At 38.3% G+C, this 18,958-nt stretch overlaps 2 protein-coding genes across 6 annotated transcripts in view; one reads left to right on the plus strand and one right to left on the minus strand.

Annotated features, from left to right (window-relative positions):
* Window positions 1–3,796: 3,796 nt before the first annotated feature.
* LOC137794509 (LIM/homeobox protein Lhx8-like) lies at window positions 3,797–9,795 on the plus strand. Of its 2 annotated transcripts, XM_068591341.1 has the most exons (8): window positions 3,797–3,909; window positions 4,445–4,570; window positions 4,764–4,885; window positions 5,287–5,507; window positions 6,173–6,276; window positions 6,809–6,904; window positions 7,752–7,941; window positions 9,108–9,795. In XM_068591341.1, the coding sequence occupies exons 1-8, from the start codon at window positions 3,841–3,843 to the stop codon at window positions 9,182–9,184; spliced, it is 1,005 nt and encodes a 334-aa protein (XP_068447442.1). In that variant the 5' UTR covers window positions 3,797–3,840; the 3' UTR covers window positions 9,185–9,795. The 2 variants fall into 2 exon arrangements, with proteins under 2 accessions (XP_068447442.1, XP_068447440.1); XM_068591339.1 differs by lacking the exon at window positions 9,108–9,795 and having other exon boundaries at window positions 7,752–8,087.
* slc44a5b (solute carrier family 44 member 5b) overlaps window positions 9,042–18,958 on the minus strand; it is a 31,887-nt gene continuing 21,970 nt past the window's right edge. Inside the window, exons 12-23 of one of the 4 annotated variants that reach the window (XM_068591333.1) lie at window positions 18,690–18,789; window positions 18,488–18,580; window positions 17,430–17,517; window positions 16,740–17,002; window positions 16,500–16,594; window positions 16,310–16,413; window positions 16,114–16,187; window positions 15,720–15,790; window positions 15,151–15,239; window positions 14,206–14,290; window positions 12,460–12,582; window positions 9,042–9,198 (exon numbers count right to left, since the gene is read on the minus strand). In XM_068591333.1, coding sequence (XP_068447434.1) covers window positions 12,488–12,582; window positions 14,206–14,290; window positions 15,151–15,239; window positions 15,720–15,790; window positions 16,114–16,187; window positions 16,310–16,413; window positions 16,500–16,594; window positions 16,740–17,002; window positions 17,430–17,517; window positions 18,488–18,580; window positions 18,690–18,789 — 1,157 coding nt within the window. In that variant the 3' untranslated portion in view covers window positions 9,042–9,198; window positions 12,460–12,487. Of the gene's footprint in view, window positions 9,199–9,800; window positions 10,519–11,373; window positions 12,583–12,641; window positions 13,903–14,205; window positions 14,291–15,150; window positions 15,240–15,719; window positions 15,791–16,113; window positions 16,188–16,309; window positions 16,414–16,499; window positions 16,595–16,739; window positions 17,003–17,429; window positions 17,518–18,487; window positions 18,581–18,689; window positions 18,790–18,958 lie in introns of those variants that run through there. The other 3 variants (XM_068591334.1, XM_068591332.1, XM_068591331.1) reach the window with 3 other exon arrangements.

Here is an 18,958-nt window from a genome sequence, read left to right on the forward strand (position 1 = left end):
TCTCCCACATTCCTGGTTCTGTCCGTATTTTAGCAACCGGTGTGTCTTTTTCAATGTAACTTTTACAAACAGCGTCTCACTTTTGATCTAGAAACATGCGCAACGGAACCCATTTTGCATCCGGTAAGAATGGAAATATGCTGATGCAATGAACATTAAAAATGATCCCTTTTTAAATTTTTTTTTTTTTTTTATATATTTCATTGGTGAGAGTGTTTCTGTTTCTCAAAGCAACAGTACTGTGCTCTAGTTCTTAATTTGACACTTGGCGTCTGCAATGTTCTTTGTTGCAGGTACTTTGTTCACCTGTGATCATGGTTAAGCCTGTGTTTTGTATATTTTAGCTTTACTTGCTATTTGTTTGGGGCCTCGGAGGCTCCCCTGCTGATGAGAACAATAATTTTCTTTTAAAATATGTATTTTCTTTTCTTTTGACCTTTTTAAAATGTAGAAAATGATCTAAGTGATTACCTTTGCCACAAACACATTTGATGAAGGTGACAAAATACACAAATTTACATACATTACATGGTTTATAGCCACTTATACGCCAAAGAGGTCTAACTGGTCTATTTCTGTATTGCATGATTCTGAATTAGGTTTAAAATAATGTTTATTTGGGACCTTAAACTTAACATCAGGGTTATGAAAACTGCTTTAAAAAGATGTTTTTATTCGAGTATGATTCCTAAATGTCCTAAGACTTCTAATAATGGAAAAACGGCTAATAAAATGTAACATTCAAGCAGATTTTGGTACAGAATTTGGAATGCAACACTGCATTGCCAATTTCACTTTCCAAAGCTGTGCCTTTCTATTCTTCAAGCTCATTTTGCCATCGCAATCCCTGACCTACTTTTCTATACGTCTCTATAATGGAATATTTACATAGATCATACTGTATGTCGCAGCAGCTTCAGGCAGCCGAACAATTTCGTAGGCATTGTTGATATGAGATGTTGTTTTTGTCTGGTTCATATCACGCAAAACATTTAAGAAGCGAGCCATGCAACTTGTTACACTCTTTCCAGCATCTGTGGTCATATCAGATGGTGCATCGGAGCGATAAAGACTTTAATGTCTGAGAGAGGATTAGTCTTTTCACGATGAGGTTATTATATGTTTGGATATCGTGACACTTGGCAGTGCGGCCTTGCTGCATGGCGGCGCCTCTCTCCTCTCACCTTTGACCTCTCACAGGACGTTTTCATCCCTTTAAAGGGTTCAAAGAGCTCCGCGGCAATAAGGATCGAGGGTAGGAGCGGCGGTCTCCCAGGCGGTTTCAGTGATCCGTCTGCTCCGCCGTGTTCGAGATGTGTCATGGGATAGAGAGCATTCATCTCCACCAGGTGGAACAGGACACATCTCGATGGAGGCACGCTAACTCCTTTATCCCTCTGAGATGGTGCGATACGGACGCAGACTCATGCCGGTGCAGGTCGGGCTGTTATCCCGTCATAGGAGACAGAATATAGCCTTTTGCCGTTTGTGTGTGTGTGTGTGTGTGTGTGTGTGTGTGTGTGTGTGTGTGTGTGTGTGTGTGTGTGTGTGTGTGGCGGTAAGGGTGGAAGGTTGTGTGTTTGGTGATGATGGGTGGGATTGCGTGAGCGACTGGGTTGAATGAGTTTGTGAAAAGATAAAAAGAGTAAGCGACTTGTGTGTTTTCTTTCAAGTAACCCAGAGGGTTTCGTTCTGAGGTTTGTGTACTCCTGCTCCTTGTAAAGTATCTGCATGACCCCTTCCAGAGAAAATACTTCTATACAGCGCCCCCCCTTTCTTCCCTCCCCCCCTCCCCGTCCTCGCTTGGATGGAGATTAACAGTTAACAAGATTTGCATACAGACTTAAAGCAGGTGGGCGGCCTGATTTTCTGTTTTGGGATGACGCAAAATCACTTAGAAGGCCAAAGAACAGCGGTGAATACTTGAGTACATTTAGTCAAGTACACTTTCACCGTGTATTTAGCTGACATTGACTTCACTTCCTCGTTGTTTGGGTTCCTGCAGACCACTGCGGTATCAGTAAAATCAAACAATTGGTTTTTTTTGACTGATTTGATCTTTTTTTCAGACATTTAAATCCATATGTAGAACATAATCAAGCGGTAAACCTTCCTTTCCCCATAAACTGAGCTTGGGCATTTGACATAATTACACAACATAAAAGATGAAGATTTCTTTCCAGATTTTCTTTTATGTTTGATTTTTGTTTTTGCGAATTATAGGATCATTTTTTAAGCATCCTTAAGTTACTCATATAGAGGTGGCTAATACACAATGCTTTGCTTTCAGAAAATTAGATAAATAGGCCTATTTCCTTACAAGTATACAAGTAATATCCATTCAGTAAACTTTTTAACTGTAAAAGTAAAAGAACAGAAGTATTATCAGCAAAATCCATAAAAAAATAAAAGTAGGATCATTATGGTTGGTGTACTGAACATGTGGTAACTTGTGAAGGAGATAAGTTTAAGTATTATATTTGATATTATATTAAGTAGGTACATTTATGAGAATACATCATTATACTCTGATAAATCATTTTAAATACATACACATAAGAAAGTGACTAAAGTAAATACAATAGTGTTGTTAAAACTTTTCCCTGAGAAATGTACTGTAGCAGTAAAAAAGTTTGCATATAGCCTATAATTAAAATGCTCAAGTTAAGTGGGCTACAATATCTCAAAATCATAATTATGTACGGTACTTGAGTAGACCGGTTATTACCATTAACTTCGTTATGCAACATGTGTGTCATTTCCAAACTTTCACCTGAAGGCAACCTCCATTCAAAAATGGATCTCTACATATCAATAAGTATAGAACAGTGACAGGACTCCGCGTTATTCCATACAAACCGCACAATAAGTTTATTTCCCAAAGGGAGGCGCGGCCACAGAGGACAGCAACAAGGGGAATATGGGACTTATGATCCGCCCTCTGGAGACAGCTCGGCGCAGAGCGACGGACGCGCACAGGAATCCTGGAGGAGAAAGAAAGAATACCAGCACTTTTACTTTTACTTTGGACCCGGGGAGCCGTCACCCATCCTGCACGCGGACATGCGCTGGAAGAGTGAAGTCAAAGTGGAGCGTTGCGTCGCGCGCGACACGGAAAGCGGATGTCTGGAGTCCGGCGATGAGGTGAGTCACGCGCATTCAAAACACGTGTATACGTCTCATCGGCAGAGCGCCGTGAGTCAGTAGGTGTGGAGTTTAAATAAATACTAATCGAAATTGCTTTGGCCAATTAAATCAAAGTGGGCTTTAAAGCCGGCCCTGCGCGGGATGACAGCTCAGTATTTTCACAATTTCAAGAAATGTCGAAGAAAATTACCCCTCCCCTGAATTCTGCAATTAAAAGACTCAAGTAGTTAATGAGACCTCTTCACCTTTCGGTTGCCCCGGGTAGACGTTTGTGGCGAACTTAGCCTTTTTTAATTGCTGTTATTAAAAAAATCAATCCCCTTCCCCCCCCCACCAGAGACCTCGCGCTGTTTTTGTTTCTGATTGACACGTGAAATTGGCGTGTTTTGCTGGGGGGGGGGGTGTTTAACCACAGCTCGCGCGCGCGCGCGCTTCGAGCGGAGCGGTTTTGCTGGCGCACAAATGCAGATCTCAAGAACATAATGCACAGAGGATAAGTATTAGCTCAAGTGTTGTCTGTTTATGTACGTAATGGCTATCCTTCTCTTTTAAATGTCATTTCGGTAATCGCCGGCGTTGTCATGGTGAAAAGTGAAAGGCATGATAGTTATGGGATGGCGCAGGGGGCATTTAAGGCAGCTGCGCCAGAGTGACAGACCCGCAGGCTCATCCCGCCGCGTATAGCTGCTCGTCATGTGCGAAGATTGCAAAGGAGACGAAGAGCTGCTAGACACATGCGCTGAGGACAGGAGAGGCATTATGGTATGCATTGCGTCGGCTCAAACGTATTCTCCAACAACAAAGTGTGGTTATTGTTTTTTTTATTTTTTAACAAATACAGTTTTACATATTATTGACTATGGATAATTGAATGAGACACTTTGGGGGCTGATGTGAAGAATAGTTCTGCTCCAGGAAAAGGCCTCTATACTACACGTTAGCATCTGAGATCATGCAGCTAACTTTTTTCTCTCCAGCTATTAAGGCAATAAGTGAGAATAATTCACTTTGATTTTGTTTGTCATTCTGTTAACCGGATAATTGCTGCTAATAATATTCTGTAAACTGTCATTATGTTCAGCACGTTCTAAGATAACACATGGACACATTTCCAAAAGAAAATTGAAGTTGAGCCGGAAAAACTCGTTTTTTTTAGTTTTTTTTTTAGTTGTTTTGCAGTTTTTTACACCGTGAAGTTGACGACCTGGTTGAAACACGTCATGTGTGTGTATGTGTTTGTGCTCGTGCTCCTGTATGTTCGGGGTGTCATTCTCTAACCACTGTCTGGTCCCTTCAGGGCGCGCCGGTGGAGGTTCTGGATGAGGACGCGTCCTCGCTGCAGGCGATGGCGTCTGCGCCTCTGTTAGGCACCGCGGTGTGCGCGAGCTGCAACGAGGAAATTGTGGATAAATATTTATTAAAGGTAAACCTTTTTTTTTTTTTTTTAAACTTCCGAGGACCGTTTCTTTTAAAATTTGGATTATGACTTTTTTTTCTTCTTCTTCTACCTCCTCTTCGGTTGCGTTTGGATTCCTGGTCCTAGTTCGTGTACACGTGGACCTGCTTACACCGTGATTGACTTCTGACAATTTAAATGTATCCCGTTTCTGCTCTAGGTGAACGACTTGTGCTGGCACGCGCGCTGTCTCTCCTGCAGCGTGTGCCAGACCTCGCTTGGCAGCCACACGAGCTGCTACATTAAAGAGAAAGAGGTGTTCTGTAAACTGGATTACTTTAGGTATGTGCATCGATGTGTGTCAGTGCAGCTTAAACGACAACAAAAGCTACCGGATCGAAATAATTCAACGGAGCGCTCACTAATTAAAAGCTATGTATTATAATGCATATTAACAACAATGTGAATAGTGGCATTTCACTTTTTGTGTTGTTTTATTTAAAATGCCGTGCCCAAAAACTCTTTGACTAACGTAATTTAACAGGGACTACTTTTTCTCAAAACGGAGCGGTATATCAGAGTATTCCTTCCGTTCAATTCGAGATTTACTCTGCCCGATAAAACCAAATAAAAAAATTTAAAGTTGCCCGAAAAGACTCGACTCTTCGGCATTGCAGCTTGTGAACGCCCTCGGGGCAGCTCGTGCACGCGGGTGTCTAATCTGCGTTGCCCTTCACCTGCAGAAGATACGGCACCTGGTGCGCGTGCTGCGGCCGGAACATCCACTCCACGGACTGGGTCCGCCGGGCCAAGGGCAGCGTGTACCACCTGGCCTGCTTCGCCTGCTTCTCCTGCAAGAGGCAGCTGTCCACCGGGGAGGAGTTCGCTCTGGTGGAGGAGAAGGTGCTGTGCAGGGTCCACTACGACTGCATGCTGGACAACCTCAAGCGGGCCGTGGAGAAGGGTGAGCCGGCCGGAAGGCTCGGTCCTTTTAGGGGCCTTTTAGCGTTGGAGACCGGAAGAGACACTGTCAATACTGACGAGACTTTTCGTCCTGATTTTTTTTAAAAATATTTTGACATACAAATACACAGTATTTCCCCCTTTTATAATTCTATTGTAAGACAAAAGACAATACATAGACATAACACCAAGAGGACGACAAAACAGTGAGATACAAGCCAGCAAAACATGATAAAGTCAGGGGATGATAATGGTGTGTGTGTGTGTGTGTGTGTGTGTGTGTGTGTGTGTGTGTGTGTGTGTGTGTGTGTGTGTGTGTGTGTGTGTGTGCCTAGGCCTTTTGGCATGAAAAAAACTAAGTACATATAGATGAAGGCAGATTTATGTTTTTTAATATTTGCCCTTATTTCTAAAACAAATGTTTCACAAAACTGAGCCAAAATTAAATAGATTAAAAGGTTTAATCTGAACATATGCAGGAACATGTAGGCCTCTTGTGTCATAAAAATGTATTTTAAATGAAAGTGAACTTGTCCCATTTTTAATGGCTTGGTTTATTTGTATTTAACATGTTTAAAATACTGTATTTTCAAGTTATACAGATTTCTTAATTCTGTGCTGACTATTTCAAGATGATCTGAATATGAATGTCTGCTCCTGTTGCAGGAAACAATGTTAACATGGAGGGGGCTGTGCCCACTGAACAGGAGATTAACCAGCCGAAACCCTCCAAGAGAGCACGGACCAGCTTCACTGCCGACCAGCTGCAGGTTAACCTCCGTCCTCACATAACACAGATAGATACATAATATATAGATATTCTTTTATTTATGGCCTAAATGACAGACTAAAAACAATAGCCCCATCATGTCGTGTTTTTGTTATAATTTCAAATGTGTGTAATTAAGATTTACCACACAAAACTAAAATAAGGTGTCAATTTTAATGCACTTGATAAATGTATAGTGCAACATTTATTTAAATAAAACAAGGATGCTAGGTTTTAAAATGAAAGCCCCTTAAAAAAAAATCTGCTCACTTCATAATTGTAATTATGGTCCATTGTTCAGTGCATTATAATTTAATATTCTAAATCACCCAATTTAAAAACATAATTCTGTCCAGTATTTTTTTATTATTCACATTTATCTGTATAAATACATTAAAAAAAAACACGATTTGTTCTGATAGGCAAACCACATTCTGGTCAAATCTCCACACAGCAGTTACACATGCATTGCATGACATCACAGTAAACCTGTGTGATATTTAGATCTTTGGATCTTACCTGTGAACGTGCAGGTGATGCAGGGACAGTTCGCTCAGGACAACAACCCAGATGCTCAAACACTGCAGAAGCTGGCGGAGCAGACGGGCCTCAGTCGAAGAGTCATACAGGTCAGTGATGATGGATGATGGAATATATATACATACATAGTATGATCTGACTATAGCTAACCACTATATGCTGGTAAACACTGACAAAACCAAAATGAATACATACATTCCAGCATTCAATGTACTTTATGCTTTCAAATAACACCTGTTTGTGTAAAATCCTACTGAATGGCAGAATCAAGAAACACTACACACCTTTAGTTTATCCTGAAGTCCAGCTTTCTCCAACTTAATGAATGTTTTGTAGTGTTGTATTATTGGTTCATGAATATGTATGTATTATTGTGCATTTTAATAGCTGCTTGGAGGTAAAGTTAGTTAGAAATAAATACAATTATGCTGGACAGTTTGATCCAAAGCACTGCATTGTATTTCATAAGAGGATAGTGTTTTTAAAATATGAACATATCTTGTAAATGTTATGAGCATAAAAGCAGCATAATTGAAATACTCAAATGCAGTAATATCTGGAAATCAAGTACAGTAATTGATCAAATGTACACAAAGTGTAAAATGAAATTTTAAAACAACAAGGTGTTTAATGTCATACGTGCTTCAATAGAATTAACGGAAAAGTATTTGCATATGTATTTGGCAGCTGTGGTTCCAGTCGCACAGTTTTAAGTGAGACAGCTTCCAACCGTATCACTGGTTTGATAGTGACACTGGTTTCACTCGTGATTCCTGGATTATTCAAAGTGATTCCTGGACTGTCACGTCATGAGTTTTCTTGGCAGAGAGATAAAAGCTTGTACAGATTACGGGCTGCAGAATGACCCCACGATAACCATCTTTGTGTATCGCGACGATGGAAGCCTGAGATGTATCCCTCCTCGTCCCCGCTCAGGTCTGGTTCCAAAACTGCAGAGCACGCCACAAGAAGCACGTGAGCCCCAACCACACCTCCAGCACCCCCATGACCTCGCTGCAGTCCAGCCGGCTCTCCCAGCCCACCCTGACCCCCGAAGAGCTGCAGTACACGGCGTACGGAGGCCCGGAGGGATCAATGCTCTCTGCACTGCACTCCTTCATAGACAGTGAGCACCAGCCTTTTCATGATCTTAAGACCGTTTACTGCGCCAACTATGAACACTATATGTCAAATTCCTATTTTAACATTTGAAGTATTACATTGTTGTGGCTTTTTTTAAATGGAAGGATAGCTAAAGTATTGCGAGTATAGCAAGAGGCATTAATAAAGGTTGACTATTATCTCCTTTATGCGAGTTAGTGATTGAACCTTTGCGTGACAGTCAAATAAACAAATATGCATATCATTTAATGATGATTTGAGGTTATTTAAGTGTCATTTTAAAAGTCTATTTCTAAAAGTCGAGAGCACAGACAATTTTCCCAGGCTATAGCAGGAGTCGGCAACCTTTTTGATATGAGGTGCCAGTTTAACATTATTTTTGATAATCAGTGTGTTTGATTAATCAAAGTTAAATAAAGTTCATTATGACATTACATCAGAGTTTAAATCTCCAGTGGATCTGTAATTTCATTCCATCCATATAGGCAACGTGCAGAGCAACATTTTCTTTACGAACATTTCTGTCCCGTAATTATGATACTGGAATTATATGTGAGAGCACAATACAAGGTGGCTGCTGCCACCATTATGAACACCTCCACCACATCAGAGTTGAAATCATCACAAACCTCCATCGCAAATCTTCCACCAATCTTTTTCATCAGGAATACACTCAACACATCCTAGCCAAGGAGTAGTAGCCAATCAGAGGCAGAGTAGGGCGGGTCTGGGTGGAATGCAGGTGGTGGAAAAAAAGAATCAATCAAATTATGCCAATGTTGGCAGGCGAGCCTATAAGGTTGCTTACTACCGAGTTATAGGATGTTGTATTTTTTTTTCTCTCCAGCAAAGCAGTGTTGCTGCTTCTACAAATATAATAATAATGCTAATTATAATGTGTCCCTTTCTGTATTCTTTAAGGGAAAAATACTACAAGTCACAAGGAGTTTTAAGAAGAAAAATAAAAGCAAACTGCTGTGTGTCTGGCACTAGAAACATATCTAAATGAAAATTTATTTATTTATATATATATATATATATATATATATATATATATATATATATATATATATATATATATATATATATATATAGACACACACATTTCTAAATATGAATACAATTCATGGAAACTGTAATGACTCCAGTGCTCTCTGTCCTTGCCCGCAGTACACTCCCCTCCATCCATGTTTCAACCGCTGCTGCCGGCCCACGCCATGACCTCCCTGCCTGTGTCTCACGCCTGAGCTGCTCCCTCACACTGTAACACACACATACACACACACAGACACACACACGCAGCAGCCTCAGCCATCCATCAGCGGTCAATCGTTATTAGCGACTGCAGTATTCAGATCTTCATGGTAAATATGAATTCATTTAAAGCGAACCGTGAAATGGTTCTTTTTCTTGAACTGCCAGTAATTCATTACATGTCGACATTCTTTGAAAACACTTAACTCAGTGTTGAGCATATTATGTTATGTATAATTTGTACTGTATAATGTGAAAACGAAAAGGTTTCAGTGTACATCATTGGATTGTGACATATGACATCATAGATTTATATTCGTTTGTGTAGTTGGTGACACAGTTTGACCGTGAAAGCCACCAAAATGACCCGAAAGGTCAAATCATTATGAAGGTGAACTTGAATTTGTTTATATAGCAGTGTTTGGATATTGCAATTTAATTTATTTATTGTATGTGAAGTCTGTTTTAAAAAATAAATGTCTAATTTCACAAACCCGCGCTGAATGAATGGGAACAGATACTTCACTGGTCAGATCTGGTGACGGCGGACATGCTGCAGTGTTTACAGCCGATTGTGCATATTTAACATTTAGGAAAAAAGTAAATGCATTGTACAAAATAACAACTTTTTATTGATAAAAAACAGAAGTAACAAAACATCTCTTGGCAATGTATTCTGTTTAAAACACATGCAACCTTTAATATAAATATATGACAGGGGCAATTATATTGTCAGCTTTCTGCAAATGAGCCACAATAAATAAAATCGTTTGGCGTATTGACATGTTTGAGCACTATATCTTTAGAGTTTGACTTTTAAGAGTTTGTGGTAAGAAAACTGACTCACATTCTAAGGAGGAGAGCAGATTTACTTGTGTCTACTTGTTGACAGCATGTGGTTGACCAAAAGAATCTAATTTCCAGACATGCGAGGGAGGGGGAAGGAATATAAAAAAAGTTTTTACTTCACTTATCAGATCTCAGGTATTCACCCTCATGGGAATGAAACTAAAACCAGAGCGGCGTAAACATAAAGATACACAATTTAACTGGTGATTCAATATATAAAAAGGAATAATAACATGCGTATCTACTCATAATATGCCACACTGAGCACTACATGCATCATTTCTCTCCTTTCAGATACACAAGCAGAGTTGTTTTATTTTCTTACTGAATGGTTACGTTGTGCGTGTCCCGGCGTGTTCGGCTCGAACGGTGGCAGAAGGTGTACGAGCCCGGCAGTGCTGTCACTCTGAGGCACCATGGGGGCCGGTTTGACAAACACGCCACAAAGACTCACAAGCGTGAGTCACATCTCAAAGATCTAAAAACGAACATCATTTCAACTGATGCATGGATGCGTTTAGGAAAAAGGAAAACATTACTCGAGGTCTGATGTCTGTGAAACACAAGGACACAGTTTGTGAAACTGCCAGCAGCTGTGCCGCTCATTTATTTTATCAGTTTTTTTTTTTTTTTTACCAACAACCTGGTGACATGCAAACCTGAATATCACACATTTTTGCAGAGAAAATTCTCCTGCACCCCACAGAATTACATCAACTAATGGAAAATCTTGTCAAAAAGAGACTGTATCCTCCACACTACTGGCTCACTAGTAATACAAACATCTAAACTAAAGCCAAAAATGGGCCTCAATGTAAGAAAGCAACAATGTAAAATGGTAAATATAAAAATACAAATCTGGCAAACAGAAAAAGTTATAGACGACTAATACTTTAGTAACTCCACATTACCTTCCAGGAGCAGCCCTACTTTGGATCAACGCGATGAGCCATAGTGATGGAACTATTTAACATTGTTTAAAATTAAGTTCATGACTTAAACAAGAAATATAGGTGTTGAATGAAGTTGATAACTGATCCAGATCTATGTGTCTTCCTTCACAGGGAGCACAGAGGTTGTTTATGTTGGGTAATAAATATTAACATGATCATAGAAACATTTCAAACTTCTCTGCTCTCTATCTGTGTGTTCGGTCTGTTTGAGAAACATATTTATTTGTTTGAATGGCTAAATTAACTGCTTTCGTTTGTAGCTCATGCACTCAGTTGTATGTTTGCCAGATGTTGTTTTCATTCATCAGAGGTGACTGAGTAAATTATCCTCATATTAAGCTATATCAATGGTAAAAGCGCACAAAGGGACAGCGAAGAAGTATATTAAACTCTAGGTTTATTTTGAGTGTGGTGAAAATGTACTGGCATTTAAGTGCATTGTCAATGACATCAAATCAAGATGACCACGGTCACTTTCTACAGCTACCTGTAAGAAGAAGGTGACTCTTTGATACTGAAGAGATACATTTTTGGAGGGAATTTAAGAGCACTCATTGTAACGGTAAGCACGAGTAACACCTTGAGGTTTTGTGTTCTTTCCCGTTTGGCTGCAGCTGAGAATAAACCTGTGACTTTATTGAACATTCCTTCTACTTCACCTTCCATTCCTAGCCCTAACATCTGGAAAAGTCATCACTTAATATCCCTTTAACAAGTTCTGTAAAAATGTAAACACATTAAAAGCATCTTCAAATGTAAATTATGTAGTTGTAGAATGTATAAAAATACTCAATGTAGAAAATCTTTACGAAAAAGGCTTTTAAAGCATGAAGCGCTTTGAACTACTGTGCCGAATTAAATATGGAAACAGTGGACGCAAATACGTTTGTCTCAATGTGAGACAATATGAGGTCAAAAACTGTGATAACACAATACACAGATGTGCTGACGTTTGACCAGTTCATGGAAAACCAGTTCAATCATCTGTTGCGTTCTCAACAACAGTACACATAAAACATCTGGTAATGACTGGCCCCACTAAGTGGTGAAAACCTGCAACTACAAGAGATTAAATGTAAAAAAACATCTGACATTTAGCACAATCTTAATTAAGAAAGAAATCACTCATTCCAATAGGAACTTAGTGTGTTGTATGACTGTGGCTGTACAAAAGTATAATATCAATTTATATCTGTTAAAACTATAACATTCAAATATATATTTACAAGAACTTGGTGTGACATTGTATATCATCCACTAAAAATACTTTTGTATACAACCATAGAGTACCATATGAACACCAACCAAATATAAATATCATAAATCATTAGTATGTGGGTGAATCTAATTATTAGACCATTAGGCAACGTGTACAACTTGTAAACTACATTTGTCATAATGCTTATTGCCACATGGACTTATACCATGCTTTGGTAAATGGCCGTGAGTATTTCTGCTTCCCCAACCTTAGGTCTTTTCTCTAGATCCCGCTGGTCACACAACGCTTTTCTTTCTGATGATTTTCTCCAAGGATTTGTTCATGTAGTAGGGCCGTTCTGGAGAGCCGTTGTTCATCTCCATATCCATCACTAGGAGGCAGCAGTAGCAACAGGTTTAAATCTGAGACGGAAATTGCACTGGAAAATACTTAAAACATTTATCTTTATTCCCAAAAGATTATTCACATTTTCATTGGATTTCATTGATACAAAAAATGCTCCTATACAAAAAGAATTGAATAACCTCCAGATAGATGTGTGTAGTATACTTAGTATTAAAACAGCAATACATCTGAACCATCCAATACAAAAATTACCAAAAATGGCTTTGACATCCTTATATAAACTGTATCGCAAGAGGTTCCTGGTGTTAGGGCTAAAACCACAGATTATGAGGAACATTATTTTTTCACAACTAGGCACAGAAACTAGTGGCTGCATTCAGAAGTGTCCTGTAGACTGTCAGGTTCTGTTCAAATTGTAAGCAAAAACCATAGAATGTCTTTTGAAGTCTTGACCTCCCACAAAGTCTCTGGTTTACAGTACGTTTATGAGCATGATGGAAACTTTGAAATGAGTGCAACCTTTTTTTCTTAATGATGAAAAATTGGAGAAATCTGTTTTGTTAAGTGCAGAATTACACAATATTTTTGGGATCTGTGTGTTTATGTTAGTATAAATACAGTGGTTCAAAGCAACCTATAAAACCAATTTAACAGCCAGCAAAATAATCATGCTCGACAGAGGAAATAAATCACTTTTCCCATATGTGAAAGTGCATACAAAACACAATTTTACACTAGAAGACCAAAGTGCGACAAGAGGGTGTTCCATAACTCCTCTTCTTTTTCATGTATGCCATAGTCTATCAGTGGCATCTGTACATCTTAAGGTCCTTATGTTTGTTTATGCAAAAATGCTCTTATCATATTTATCTCAGTCTGTGCATCCGTCCTGCGAGTTGACATGTACCCTCTTGGTAAGGCAGAGGTCAGCAGAGAATACAGAGGAGAAAAAGAAAGTAAGCGTGGCAGAAAAAAAGGCAAGTATCTGAGTTGGCTCAAGAGAGGAAGTAAACGGGTGCTTTCTAGTCCCCCGTACCTTTCCTGGGATGAACTGAAGTAAAAGCATGTCCTTTTATGTCAAAACCATCCCTGACCAGGCTGGGATGTATCCAGTTTTGATGTTTAGCCCTACAGTACTCGCTCTCAAACATCCCGAGACTCACGCATACAGCAGATATGGAGAAGTGAGTGAGAGAGTCGACAGTTTGATAGAATTGGCTGCACCTCGCTCAGGAGGCGGCGCACAATTTGGCACCCTGCTCTCCTTTGCGCAGGATCTTGTGCAGGCCAGGAGACATGTAGTAAGGCCTGGAGGGAGAACCATCGTTCCTCTCCAGGTCTTCACCTGAGACCAGGGCAGCGCAGCAGAGGACAGGGGGAGCAGGAATAGCAGTCAGAGTGATAGCCAGAAAGAGAAAGCAAAGCAAAGACTTAGTTGAGATAAATATTCAAAAAAAGGCCATGCAGGAATTAGAGAGCTGAATGAGCAGGAATGAGCTTTAGTTTTTGTTGGTATTTTGGGCCAGTTAAGTTAAACTCAGCTGCTGACAGGCTACTTGACGTTTAATCTTTAACCATTGTAGCAGTGTCCATTACAAGTAGTCATATTTTCACATTGTGTGATGTAACAAAACCTCAGCATACTTACAAAAGCACAGGAACAACGTGTCCACACACATCGCATAGACGTTAAAAAAGCCGGCTGCAATCATGTAGGATCCAAATATCACCGTCTGAAAGAATCAACAGGTCGAAGTCAGAACACTACACTGTCAACATCTATTCGAAAGTCTGTTTTGTGAAGGGTAACAAGAGTCACTGGGCCATGGATCCTAAAAAAAAACGTATTACCTTGTACAGCAATGCAATCTGATCTGAAATGGTGTCGAATGCATTTCAACTACGTTCCACAATTAAGAGAAAAATATGAAACCCAGAGACCATTGTGCCACACATTTGCAGATACAAACATCATCTCCCACACTTTACACCAGGAAGTGTATGTTCTATGTTCTTGGGCACAGGTGACATGTTGTTATGGAGGATTCCACTGCCGGGGGCTACTCAAAGGTCTTCATAGTCACCAACAAAACCAAACAAAACTACACATTTAGAAGGAGTCATTCTAAATTAGTTCTAAATTATTAAATTGAATCAGTGCTACTGTTTGCAACAATGTGATAGAGTGGTATAATATAAGCAATATAAATAATAATAAATAATATAATACATACAATTTAGTGGTGTATCCAGTGAAAAAATAATGTTCATACATTTGTCAAACTAAAGCTTTAGCAGCATTTTAATCCATCTCATTTGAACAAAACACAATCACACAAGCACTCTATTTAAAAAGGTGAAGATGGAAAACAGAGACATAACATGGAGAGGAAAGGTTTCCCCTTTATAAAAAGGAAGGTTTTGAATGAAACTAAGCATCTCGGAGCGTCTGGATAAAATATTTTGTGTGCACAGTGAACAGGCCAAGTAAGAATACCAACATACTGCACCTCCACAACTTGAAGAAACTGGATTCAGTTGTTATTGATGGAACAATTACTCGTTAAAAAGCCTACGTTTTGTAATTACTTACCAGAAGGGGGATCCAGACATAATTTAGGGACGGCACCTGTTCTTGAATGACTGGTAGTCTACGTGTGAAGAAGAAAAATGCAAGAACACCTGGAAAACATGGAGAAAAAATGGGGTGGAGGTATAATTTCTTGTTAAATCTTGAAATGGTTACTTTATAAACCCTTTAGGACCAAAAATAAATACATAAATAATTCATCCTAAAATGCTTTTTTTTAATTGATTGAATGAGGAAAACGTAAAGGCTTTACAAGCATGATCTAAATGTAGCAAATGAACTGCTGCTTTTAGATCAATACATCTTGCATGTGGAACCTTCGGACAACTAGCTCAACATTTTCTGGACAGGAATTTGTACCATTTGACCTCCTGCAATCGAATGTAAGTGATTTAATAATTTTCACAGATCAGCAGACGACCTCTGCAACAGTACATTTCAACTTGAGTGGAAATAGAGTATGTGCACAGCAGAAATAACTGGGAACGAGACGGTTCATCATCGGCCTAATATTCAGGAGGATATCTCATCCTGTCTGTCACTTCACAGACTGTAGGTGACATGAAACTCACCAACACTTCCTGAAATAAGCAGTTTCCCCAGTAAGAGCAGAAAGTCTGTCACCCTGTCCAGGACAGCCACCCTACAGAGGAGGCAGAGGAAAGCCAGGGCAGAGAGAGAGAGAGACAGACACCAGAGAAACGGAGAAAGCAATATCACACACTGAGACACAGAACATGGGCACACCATTAAATACCTAATGAGTAATAACACTAATAATTATAATAAGCATTTATTTCCAACTGCTTGAAACACACATCATGACTGCTTCACAGATTAATAAAAAGAAAGCTTTTTTTCTTAGCCTGGTTTAGTTAATTGTTTGCGTCTCAGCTGTAAGTAATCTGTACTCTGACCTCTTTTTAGGTGCATGGATCTGACACAGATCTACAAGAAAGGGCGTACCGAATAATGTTCCTCATCAAGAGGAAGAAAGCTTCCTTGGAGGAGGCGCAGAAGTACTTTCCATATATTGCTATCTGTTGGCGAGAGAAAAATAGAGCATAATGAAGCATTGAGAAACAAGCTAAGTCAACTAACAACTGAACAACAAACAGATATTTGCAATAAATCAGTCAAAAGCAGAGGATTCCTAACTCACCATAATGTATGCATTTCGGTTTAAAAACTTGATGAAATGTTCCAGGCACCAGAAGCAGCATTTGAGGCAGCAAAACACAAATCGAGCACATGCGTTTTGGGAACCTGGGGAAACATCATCAACCATCAACATCATGTTTAAATTGACCATCAAATTGTGTAAGATTTGTGTTTTAAGAGTCAGAGTTTACCTTTCAGACGGTGATCTAGGTACTCTAGTACAATTCGGACCATCTGCATCACAGTAAGGATCAGAGAACCTAAGGCAAGAGAACCTGTGTGGTAACTGTGAACGAGAAAGAAAATGGAATAAAATTCATTTGAACAATGCGTAAGATTCAATAGATGCTTATATTATGAAATGGATTATTTAGACGAGCAGTGCCCCTTATATTCATGCGTGAATTGTTGGGGTAGTTACATTTCCTTACCGTATGGCTTGGACAAATGACGAGAATAGGGGGTATTCAGGGATGTCTGCATGCTTCTCCAGGGCCCAGTAGTAGGATGCAAAGGCCCCTGCCAGGGTGTACTGACCCAGTGCGATGATGAAGTTGACAAGCCAGAGGAACATAAACAGGTTGCATATATGAAGGACCAGGATATAGCGGTGGTACACACTTTCCCCACCGTAGAAGGCAAACATGCATTGTGCGCCGGGGCACACTGTAGTGATATTGGTCTGACTGAAGGTCTGAAAGAAAGCAACACATTTGATACGCTTAATTCACAGCAAGACAAACTCCTCCTCCCCCAAGTCACAGTTTTTAACATAAAGAATATTTTTTGCGAATGTATGAGATAATCCTGCATTTATCAACCACATAAAAAAGCTTTTAGAGGGGTGATGCATAACATTTGTCAAATAATAGTTCTTAGCTATCAGCAACTAATGTGAACTCTATTTACATTAGAGATTGATTCGAAGAATTCACAGCTGGCTATCAGATTTTTCTTGTGCACAATAACAAAAGTTATTCACTTTGATTATAGACTGACCAAGAAGTATTCACAGAGCAAGAACTGGGAGAGACATGACAAGGTTACAAAAAGGAAGAATTAGTGACACCAGTATTTCTCCAGTAAATGGAGTTCATTGTGTAAGACAGTGGAGGACTAACCTCTGGACTACATGTGAGGTTGGCATATGTGCATTTATCATCAGTAGGTGTGACCTTGTAGACCGCTTTATCCGATGATGCCAAGAAGCTGAGGATAAACTAGTTAAGGGCAACAAGAAGGGACATTTTATCCACACAACAATCACTGACTGCTGATAAAATATAGTCAGTTTTGTTTTAATCCTTCAAATATACATACATACACACACACACACACACACCTATATATATATATATATATATATATATATATATATATATATACATACATATATATATATACATACATATATATATATATATATATATATATATATATATATATATATACATACATATATATATATATATATACATATATATATATATATATATATACATACATATATATATATATATATCTATATATATATATATATATATATATATATATATATATATACATACATATATATATATATCTATATATATATATATATATATATATATATATATATATATATATATACATACATATATATATATATATATATCTATATATATATATATATCTATATATATATATATATATATATATATATATATATATATATATATATATATATATATATATATATATCTATCTATCTATCTATATATATATATATATATATATATATATATATATATATATATACGTATATATAGATATATATATATATATATATATATATACGTATATATATATATATATATATATATATATATATATATATATATATATATATATACGTATATATATATATATATATATATATATATATGTATATATATATATATATATATATATATATATATATATATATATATATATATATATATATACACACACACACACGCACACACACACAATTCTATAAAATACAGCAGTGCATGATCTGTTAACTCACAGGTTACTATCGAAGATATTGTGGATAACGTTAATGCACTTAATGTTGTGTGTTTCTACGGTAAAACTATCGCTAAATTGCATGAATTCTCTGAGTGAAACATCAATGCACCAGCAGCTAGAAGGATACACTGCTGTGACGGCCCAGTAAGCGATGCAGATGGACAGAAGGAAAAAAGTGATGATTGGGTAGAAGAGAGTGGCCATTATGTGGCTGATGGCCCTAGAAGCAAGAAAGATCAAACATCTTATTGAATTGTGTTGTATTAGAAGAAAAAAGTCAAATACTGATTAATTTCTAAGAAGTAAACTCTGCTTCTATTGGTACTCACCTGCTTCCCTCCTTCAGTAATGCAATGGCGATGCGCAGCCTATTCCTCAGAAATATCAGTATAACCACAACAATAACCTCAATCACCAAAAGCGTGATCACTACAAAACAAAAGACAGGTTTCATTACTAGTCAACGCAACTAATAAGATAGTAAAAATAATGAATGTTTCATTTTTAAAAACTCAGGTTTACAGGGATGGAAAAATGTTATTCATATGATTGGGGTTGAGCAAAACTCAGTGGGACGAGCATTGCACAACGGCCATCA

The sequence above is a fragment of the Clinocottus analis genome, unplaced genomic scaffold (genome assembly GCF_023055335.1).
Source record: "Clinocottus analis isolate CAN_PGR_092001 unplaced genomic scaffold, fCliAna1.0.p SCAF_25, whole genome shotgun sequence".
Taxonomy (NCBI): Eukaryota; Metazoa; Chordata; class Actinopteri; order Perciformes; family Cottidae; genus Clinocottus; species Clinocottus analis.